Source organism: Drosophila hydei, unplaced genomic scaffold (assembly GCF_003285905.1).
Source record: "Drosophila hydei strain 15085-1641.00,03,60 unplaced genomic scaffold, DhydRS2 tig00008121-arrow-pilon, whole genome shotgun sequence".
NCBI lineage: Eukaryota > Metazoa > Arthropoda > Insecta > Diptera > Drosophilidae > Drosophila > Drosophila hydei.
Genome location: NW_022045832.1, coordinates 1679673 through 1690505, shown reverse-complemented (window position 1 = coordinate 1690505; position 10833 = coordinate 1679673). Strand labels below are relative to the sequence as shown.

The 10833-nt window shown below is 40.7% G+C and overlaps 1 protein-coding gene across 1 annotated transcript; it reads left to right on the top strand.

Moving 5' to 3' along the window:
* The first annotated feature begins 515 nt into the window (after positions 1–515).
* On the top strand, positions 516–4691 carry LOC111599590 (insulin-like peptide receptor). The gene is made up of 7 exons (XM_023315268.2): positions 516–1367; positions 1547–2084; positions 2139–2286; positions 2899–3294; positions 3355–3571; positions 3625–3884; positions 3951–4691. The coding sequence occupies exons 1-7, from the start codon at positions 888–890 to the stop codon at positions 4510–4512; spliced, it is 2601 nt and encodes an 866-aa protein (XP_023171036.2). The 5' UTR covers positions 516–887; the 3' UTR covers positions 4513–4691.
* The last annotated feature ends 6142 nt before the right edge of the window (positions 4692–10833 follow it).

Genomic DNA, 10833 nt, shown 5'->3' with positions numbered 1-10833 from the left:
TACGGCGACGGCGACGTCGACTGCGACTGTGACTGGCAAACTGGTTTGTCAGCTGCATTGGTGCGCCATGGATTGAGGTTTGCTCTTACTGCCGGCAGAAAGGAAGTGGAAGACTTAACTAACTAAATTGAAGGGCAACAGCTGCCTGAAGGAATCGACACGAGCACGTGAAACAAAAAACGAGCGATTGGATAAGATCCACAGTGGCGGGGCTACTGGGGATTAGGAATCAAAAACTTGTTTAATATAAAGTAATTATTGCAATACGGCATAAGTAGACTGACATTTTGTTTATTTATTTCTATTTTATAATAAAATTGATTGTTTATATAACTTCAGTCTCCCTTCCAAGGAGATCACTTCATATGATATTTTTGCACCGTTCTTCAGTTCGATTACACCCGTCGCAAAATAAAGAACACGCATCTATACAAAGCAAAATTATGCTTAAGGCACTAACATTTTGCAGCTGGTGTAATGAAGAATTTTAAAGCGAAGACTTGGCCTCAGGTCCGAAAAGTAAAAACAAAACAAATCGGCAAAGATGGAGGCAGGGCTCTAGCTAATTGAAAAGATCGAACTGAATTGCCGTTGTTCGTCGTTTTGCTCGTCGGTCAAATCAGTTGAAACTGAAACGTCGTCGCTAGTGGAGCGCGTGTCCCACTCGGAAGCGGGTACAGAAATAGCCACAAGGCAGGGTGAACATCAAACGACATTGGCATTCAAGTGTGTAATTTTTGTCGCGTTGCACTAATTGCCGTCCACATTTTCCATTCCATACTTCGCGTTGTCATTCAACTTACGCTTGCGTACATCAATGCTAAAGAGGCCAATTGGGTCAAGTGCTCTCAATTGAAAGTGTCAGTTGGCTACGAAATAGAGTCAACATGTGGCACATGGTGTGGCTGCTATTGCTGTGGCCAGTTGCAACCAGATCGGAAATTATTTGCGGCTCCCTGGAGCTTCGCAGCATCGCGGATTTCGATCAACTGCGCAACTGCAGCGTTGTAGTGGGTCATGTGCACATTGCGAACCTCCAGCTGCCCAGCAATGTAAGCCTCACCGAGCTGAGCAGCGAGCTAACAGAGATCACTGACTATTTGCTGATTTATCGCTCCACCGGGCTGCTCACACTGGAGACCATCTTCCCTAAGCTGCGCCTAATACGCGGCAGGCAGCTCCTTATGAATCTGTATGCACTCATCGTCTACGAGAATCGCAATTTACGGGAGCTGGGTCTGGTGCAGCTGCAGCGCATCCAAGACGGTCATATTCGGGTCGAGAGTAATCCTATGCTGTGCTTCGTACATACCGTCGACTGGGTCTACCTGGCTGGCAATGCTACCAAACAGCATTTCTATATCAAAGTAAGTTAAGAGCGACTTAAAGGCCTAAAAGCTTGAGTACATGCATTATTATACACTGGAAATAGAATAATGGAATTGATTTCTCTGAGTAACTTGATTACATTTTATCTAATCTAATTTCCCTGTTCTTTAAGAAATCGAAATTTAAAAATTATATATTTCAAAATTGTAATTTAAAGCTCAACAAGTCGCCGAACCATTGTCCTGTATGTGGCGGCCTCTCTGCTGATTATTCGATCAATTACAATTACACGAGGCATTGCTGGAATATGCACGTGGCCCAGGTGCGCTTCGCCCCGCCCCAAACTGAAAAGTGCGCCAAGAGTTGTGGTCGAAATGGCTGTGATGACAAAGGGAATTGTTGCCAGCACAGCTGCATTACGGGCTGCTCGGCTCAGAGCTGCACGCTCTGTGGCAATTATCTTCGGAATGGCCGCTGTGTGGATCAGTGCATTGCCAGCTATGAGCTACACAAGAGGCACTGCATCTCCTATAAGGAATGTCGCCAGCTTAATCTAATTCCATTGACGCGCGGCTATCGCTGCATGGATCATTGTCCCAATAACCACAAGCCCGTAATTGATGCCAATGGAACGCTCCAGTGCCAGCTGGAGTGCAAGGGGACATTCCATATTAAGCGAATGGCAGATCTAGAGCAACTGCAAGACTGTGTGACCATCAATGGATCCCTGGTTATAGAGCTAGTGGATATCAAGGGTAATCAAAAAAACCTCTATAAGAAATATTTGTTAACAATTTCAACTATTTCAGAAAAAATTGTATCTGCTCTAGAGCAGGCCATGGGCAGCATTAAGGAGATTACCGGCTACCTAAAGGTTATACACTCAGCACAGCTTATGTCCTTGACCTTCCTCAGTAACTTGGATACCATACGTGGCGATCAGCTAATAGAAAACAAGTGAGCTCGTTTATAAACCATAGATAAAGGGCATAAGGAGTTCAGTCAGACAAATGAAATACATAGTAGGAAAATTGATAGAATAGTAGGATACCTCGAAGGCTTTAGGACCTGTTCAAAATTAACCGGATATGTATATTATAGACTTATAGAGTCCAGAGCTTATAAATATTATAGCTTTTAGAACTAAGACCAGTTTTACATGAAATATGGAGCAAACTGAATATTATTAAGGCTGTTTTAGGCATAACTCGAATATTTTATGAGCTTGAAACACTTAAGTAGTTATTTTAGACTACAGAGCTAACAAATATTCTAGTTTTAAGATAGCTTCACAAATCTAAGTCCGGTTTGATATGAAATATCGATAAAAGTTAATATTTTATACTCTGTTTTTTGACATAACTTTAAGAGCTCGAAATAGTTAATTTGGTATGTAGGCTCTTAAAATATTCTAACTTAAAACTATTATAATTTTTAGATAAGTTGACAGCCCTAAGACTGTTGTTGAAAATCATGAGGCGCTACTTATCCTGTTGCAGTCATTATTATTATTAAATTCTTTTCATTGTTTAATCTTATAACATACATATCTCAAACTTTAACTTCCAGATATGCTCTATATGTTGTAAACAATTACCACATGGAACATATTTGGCCAGCCAATCGTCAGGTGGCCATTCAACGTGGCACAATATTCTTTCACTTGAATCCACGATTATGCTTTGAAAAAATCCAAAAATTGCAGTCCTCTCTAAAGAGTGTCAGGACGATATCGATAGCTGATGTATCGCCCAACTCAAACGGCGAGCGTGTGATATGTGGGGATTCGGTGCGGACTCTGAACGTTAAAGTTGAGGACGTCAATTCAACGGCTGTTCGCATTGTGATAGACTTTATGAAATCTGAGGATGTGGAAATACTCATAGGCTACTCCTATCACTATATGGAAGCGCCGCAGCGTAATGTAACCAAGTACGACGGACGACACGGCTGTGGACATGACGAGTGAGTGAGAGTAGAAATTAGCTACTTCAAATATTGTTAACTTACTTCACTTCTTTCTAGTTGGCTAATGGATGTCTCTCCAAGCAAGAATCGCCGTCATGTCATCTCCAAACTGAAGCCCTATACACAGTATGCATATTTTGTGAAGACCTTAACTCGCACCGATTACCACATGCAGGTTGATGCATACTCAAAGATTCTCTACTTTCGCACGCTTCCCAGCAAGCCGAGTCCAGTGAGCCAGCTGCATGGGAGCTCGGACCACAGTACGCAGATTGTAAGTGTTTGGCTTAGACTTCATGCCGTGTCTATTTCTTGCCTGCTTTGCAGATGGTCTACTGGTGGCCCCCACTTCGGCCCAACGGCATCATATCAAAATACATTGTCAACATTGAGTTGCACAATCTAACCGAGGCAGAGGCCAGCACAAAGAACTATTCCACCTTTAAGACATGCGACACCTGCGAGCTAGACTGCGTCTGCAATGATCTGGAGCCGTACAATTCGGGACCCCAGCCGGAGGATGAGCACTACTACAACAAGGAGCAGATAACATATGAGGATGCGCTGCCAAATCTGATATATGTTTCGTGAGTATTATTTTTGCTTGATGTCCCTGCCGTCTCGTAGTAAGTTGCCTTTTTCCATTATCCCAGACGTCGCAAACTGCAAACGAAGAAGGAAAGGTTCGACAAGGTTAAAAGCTTTGAGGACCTTCTCGCTGGGCCCTCGCTAGTAGCATATGACAACAGCACGAGTACAACGACTCCTGCACCTCCGCTCGTCGACAACAACTCGACTTTAAGTGCCAACAATCAGTCTACGGCAAACCAGAACGAAACAGTTTCCCAGGAAGAAACTGACGCGGCCAAGCAATATGAAATATTTCGCAAATACATCGAGGACAGAATGCGACAGTTGCAGGACACAAACAAATCCGACTTTATCATTCAGCATGCGATGCCCAAGTGCCAGGATGCCCATGCATCTGTGGGCTATCGACTGGAGCAGAAATGCGTCGTCGAGGAAGAGCCAATTGGCACCAGCTTACCTGGTAGTCAGCATTATTTCAATGCGACCGGCCTGCAGGCCAGTAAATACTATCGCATAACGGTGCGAGCATGTGTCGACGGGGTCATCAACGGTTGCTCGAACCCAGCCGAGATGATACTAAAGACCATCAGCGAGCAGGTGGACCAGTTTATGAATGGCCAATAAACGCATTGACACATACTCAAAACCAATGTATATAAAGACAGCAATGGCATCACAGCTTGTTATAGCTTTAGGTTTTATGCAAGTTTTAACGTTTAGTCTGTTTGCTCAGATCGAAGAGATTTTAGATGTTTAGTATCTAGATATAATTGTTTCGTCGGTTGCTTGGTGAGGTAATCGCGTGATATACATCAAGTTTTAATATCTAAGTATGATAAATGTGAAAATGTATTTGCTAAAGTTCCTTTCATTATAAATTAAATCGGAAAATCCTTTTATCCTATGGTAATTTGATGTTTCAGCTTGTCGAGCTTTTAAAGTCTTAACAGTTATTTTGAGATAGGCGTAGCTGCTGAGGCACACACACACACACACACATAAACAGGGGGATGGAGAGAGTGCTATAATCCGCACACACACAGTGAGTGCGGCTGGCACTGATTCTTGACATTTTGCAACTTGGCATAACGGTTTCGGGGGCTCAAACAATAAGCCTACGCAAACTAACAACAGCTCCACCTGCGTCAAGTGCAAAACTATAGAAGCCAACACCCCATCTACTTCACCTTACTCCACTTGCCTTTTATGCTGCTGCTGCCACACACTCGTTAGTTGTTGTTGTTGTTGTTGCTGTTGCGAGATGCTTGGGGCACTTGCGTCAGTTGCAAACGTTCAACGCATGCCACTTAATATGCAAATATGCCACAAAAGAGCTTTAAACTTTAAAATACTGCCGAAAAGAGAAAAACTAAAAATAATCCCGACTCCTGGATGAGGCAAAATGGGACGCGACACGACACGACCAGACGGCACGAGGCGAGAGCTGGGCTTCAAGTCGAACTGAGTACGTGTCATGTGTCGCCTGGCTTGTTGTGAACTTTGGCTCAGCAGGAAACTTGCACGAAACGTGTCCCACTCAATGGCGTTGGTCGGCGTTGATTGACGAAGGAGCATGTGCCGGAACGGGCCACGTTTGTTTGTACCTAAAGGATTTACACTTTGAGTGAGCCGCTGTCGCTGACAGCGAGACCACAATGTCTTCAGTTTTCGGTCTTATGTCATGGCAACTTCTACTGCCGTTGCTTTTAAAGCGCTTTCCTTGCAAATTCTAAACTCAATTGTATTTCAATATTTCACTGTCTCTCTGACTCTCTTGCTGTTGCGCCATTTCGCGCCATTGCTGCCATTGCTGCCATAGCCCAGTGCTCGTTAACCTTGCACTGCTCTGGCAAGCACTTTGCCAAGCCCTCGATATGTGTGTGTTTGTGTGTACGAGGTACTACTGTTACGGCATACGCGTCACTCAGTTGGACAATTTAACTGAGTGCTTTACAAGTTTGCCGTGTGTGCACTTCAATTGTCCTTGCCCCACCACCACTCCAGCAAGGCATCTACGTCCGACAACGCAGTTTAGTTGACCTTCATTTCAATACGCTCCAACTTCGAACCAAAGCACTTGGATTTTGTTTGAATTTGGCTTCGACTGCCCTTAGCATCAGCACAGACTACGCTCACGGCTGCCCTAATGGAAATGGGTTGACCAATAAATTCATATTGCGTTCATTTTTTTTCTCCCTCAGCAACCCCTGCTTGAAAGCTCTGTCTGTATAATGTATATAATGAACTCTGCTTTATCTCTAAACATATATATGTTTTGTGTTTTAAAGACATATTAGGTTTTTGACTTGAGATTTAAACTGTTCTCAGCATAATGCCAAGACAGATTAGGGATAAAATAAGCTAAGAGTCATGAGCCAACACATTATCAATTAAGTCTTGAAAGGATTATAGAAATATTTTCTATTATTCACCATTAGAAAAAATTTTTATAAATCATCTTAACTAAACCTACTTTTGTGGTACATAATAAGACTTACGATTAACTAACTTAAAATCAAGGTTGCATAAAATCAACTTAAATTATCTTAATGCAACAACTTAACTCACTTTATGCACTTTTAATAAGACGGCTTAGTCAATCGTGTGCTCTCGTATCTCGTCTCATTATCTGGCCTCACGCTCATGTTACACATTACAAATCCAATTGGCAATGTTAGATAAATGCGCTCGGATAATAGAAACGGACATGTGAAGGCGTTCAGCTAGTCTCTCCACTTAAAGTGCTCCATTGTTGATGATGATGGCTCAGCTGATTCTCAATCGCACTGTGCTGAGATGTAAATGGACATCTAAGACTGATGGCAACTGGCTCGAATGAGTTGAAGAAAAGTGGACTCGATGCCTTCGCTCCTCTAAAAATTGGCCAATTAAGCTTTAAGCGTTATCTCTCCACACGTAAGAGTATATACATTGAATTGGTTAGTCCAGTTGTAGCAAGTGGCATTGCGTGGCTTTTAACCTGATGTGGTTTGCGTTGGCTGCCTTCGCCTGACAGCTTCATAAATAATGCAAATGTTGAAAACAGTCCAGTATGCATATATGTACACATACATATGCATATCGAATTTATTTTTGTTCACATCGAACGCTCTACTAAAAGCTTAACATGCCTCAATTTAGATAAGATCTCGACTATACCCTGTAATTATTGAAAATGTGTCAACAAGAGTTGATACGCAGAGTAGTTATATGTAAGAATCTATTAGAAAGACATAGCTTGAGCTCATGATAGATGATATAACGTACCTAAACATGAGAAGCTATTAAGCTCAGGTGATTCACTGCTCTATTAAAGCCTCATCCCATCAGGTCATTATCACAATATCAATCTCTTCATAGACCACATTATTCACCAGCTTATGCATTAATGAAATACCTATGACGTGTAAGACGATAGCTCTCATTCACAGGCTGGGTATTTCCTAGTCGCTTACTCCCGCCGCTCACACTCATCGCATTGTTTGTGCCCGAAATAGATGCAGTTTGATTAAATGACCCATATGAACTATGTGCACACTCGCACATACAGACCCCCATGTGCCGTAGCACAATTAAGTTCAATCAATTATTTTTTCATTGGGGTCATTATGAACACGCGACTTGATAAATTTGGCAGACGTCGTTCTGGGCAGGTGATTCGAGCTCATTACACGTGGGTGACAATTTGTATCTGTTATTAATAAAATATCGACTGAGACCTCATGCTTGTCTATGGCAATGCTTATCGCATCTCGATGATTAACATTACAGAATTTTGACTATTTATAAAGCAGGTCAAATGTCATATTGATATTTATTAATTTATATTCGTTATTCAGCTTAATTTTCTAATGGGCTTAATTTTATAGAAGGCATTTACCAATCTGTAGTCACTTAAAGTAATTTTATTTATGCCCCAGATCTTTGACTTATGAGTTTGCTTGCGATAATATAAATTCATTTGTAATTTAAGGTTTTTGAGCTCGCAGTTTGGAGATACTCAGAATATATGTTTCTTATATCTTCAAACTAAGAAAACTAACTAGTCATGTTCCATGTATAGAGAGTTTTTAAACTAAGATTTTTAATACCTCGCCCTAATCATCAAATTCATAAAAATACGTACTAAAGCACCCTTATTTGTTTTTAGCTTAGTAATATATAATACGACTGTAAAAGTACAAAATGTAATTACACTCGAAACGTTGAAAATTGTAATGCAATAATAAAATAATTTTTGGATTTATATTTGCTGAAAATGGTTAGTTTGAATGGAATCATTGTCTATATAGAAAGGTTATAGATGTTATAACACTTGTAATAAAAGCAATTAACATTTTATTGCTAAATTTTGAATAATTGATTTGGACCTTCGCAACTCGATTGGGTTTGCAAATTTGCGTTATTTGCTGTCAAATATTGTTCCGGCGCTTCCATTGCTGGCAGAGTAATTTCGAAAATGTTTGACTGTTGATAGAATGCACAATTATACCTTAATGAAGAGTACATTTTAATTGTCAACAAAATGTTGCCTGGAATCGGACAGACGCTGTGGCATACGCCCACATGCCGTCTGCAAAGCCTCATTCCGCGAATGCCCAAATCCCATATGCAAACTTCATTGCCGGCAACATCGACATGATTGCGATTTCGGGCAAATTTGCACAAAAACACTATTTCCCACAGTGGAAGGCGACCATTGTTTGGGCGCCATATTTGCCAGCCAGGTTTTTGGACTGGCTGCCGCTGGCTGCATTTCCGTAAAATGGCGGCGGACACATACCTGCGCCATGATGTGTTGGCAAAACGTGTCATCGAGTCGCATGCGTTAACGCACTCAGCAGAGCACAGCACAGGTGGGTTTGGGTTTGGCTCGGTGGGCTAGTGAGCGAGTCGTACGTGTGTGCCGATTGCTCTATAAAATTTCATTTGACTCTTCTTTTTAGTTTGTCTTTTTGCTCGTGCGTCGAGTGTGTGCGAAATAATGGGTTGATGGCTGCTCGTAATTGGCTCGTAATTGAAAACTTTGCGGATAATTAATTGCTGAAAGTTGTCGCACGACAGTTTATGGCTTTCGCTGAGGTTTGCCCAACTAATCGCCATGAACTTTTTTACCCACATGCAGGTAAGTTAATTAGTCGACAGACGGCAAGTTGCGAACTGAGTTGCATTTCTTTGAGTTCGTGTGCGACGTGTTTGCGTTTAAACTTAATGCGGATTTATTGTTTAACTCTCTCAGTGTGCCGGTGTGCGGACGCATTTGGCACACGTTTCAGCTGTGTTGACTTAGACGTTGTGGGCTGCAACACCAAAAGGGTTCGCTTTAACCACTGCAGCATGACTTATGCCACTTGTACAATCGCATCTAAAAGTTAGTTTTGAAAGCAACATGTGCTGTCTAGTAAGTCTGCATAGTGCCAGTTGAAAATAGGAAATTATGTTTATGCAGAGAATATATATTCTCTGTTATCACGACGAGCTGAGTCGATCTAGCCATTTCCAGCTTAGAATGTATAAGAGCTAGAGACTTGAAATAGCATAGCTAACGTGTGTTTTAAATAATCGATACCTTTTTCTCTTCGAATGTTATCGATAACAAAACAGTATCGTTATTTAGCTATTAAATTATATTTCACGTTTTTTGAGCAAATTTTGATTTTAGTTTCATTAATATTTTATGCAATTTTGATTTTTGTTTTATTTTGGATAACGCCTACACATTTTCCCAAATTCTTGAAAAAGTATGCCTATAGAATATGTAAATCATATGTTAAAAATTTCATTGAAGTTACACAGAAGTTATTAAATGAAATGTTTGGGCCATCAGCAAAAGACGTGGCAAGCAGTGCCAAGCAGTGCCGCAAGCAGTGTAAGGCGTACACATTTCTGCTATACATAGCACACTTGAATTCAAATGCGTGCATTCCTGTTTATTTAAAGTATCGCAATTGCGATTGAATTGCCAGCTGTTACATTAGTTAGCAGTTGTCACCAACTGAGCGCAAAGTAGTGTGGTGAGGTTGGTAGATGCGGTGCGCGCCGGTGCACATATGTGGGTTCGTACCTCGCGCACGTAATGGCATATATGTAGGCAACGGAACATATTTGTATAGTTGAATAAACCCGGCTTAGAGCTTTTCTTACTTTTTTTATTATCTAGAAAATATTTTATAATACTACAAATTCTGGTAAAATATAATATAATATGATTAAGTCGCTGTCCGGAACGTATTATTAAAAAATTCCTTTTCACTAGCAGACGAAAAAGTAATTATTAAAATTAATTATACATTTAATTCAAGTACTTTTCGGAATTATTGTTTATTATATTCCGAAAAGCTTTAAAGTCCAATTAAATGCCATAAATACATTTTTCATTTGAGGAATTTGAAATTTTGTATTTGATATTAATAATTTGCAAATATTAATTGCTGTAATTTAATTTCTTATTTTATTTATATGAGCAAGCAAATGAGATATTTCAGTTGCTATGGAAACTGTTAAAATTGTTTCTATTTACATTTCTGCTGAAATAAAATGGATATTAAAATTGCATTAAATTGAATCCTCATTTAAGGGCCCGAATGCCATCTGGCATTGTTTCAATTAAAAGCAAAGTATTGGCAGGGCATTAGACTGGCATTTGCAGGTGCTTAGGAGTAAAGGCCAACTCATTGGGGGTGGTCGGGACGAATGTTAATGCCATGTTGAGTAAAATGAATACATATTTAATGATGGTCTCGAGTGTGTCAGTGTCGGTGTCGGTGTCCTGCCAATAGGCACAACTACTACTAATGAATTCTTAATACATTTAATCACATTTTCAAAAGGACTCCAACTGACATTGAAGTCATTTGCGCCCACTGGCAGCTCGCAACTGGCAACTGGCAACGGGTAACTGGCAGCTGGTAACTGGCAACTGCCAGTTGGTATTTAGTAATGGGA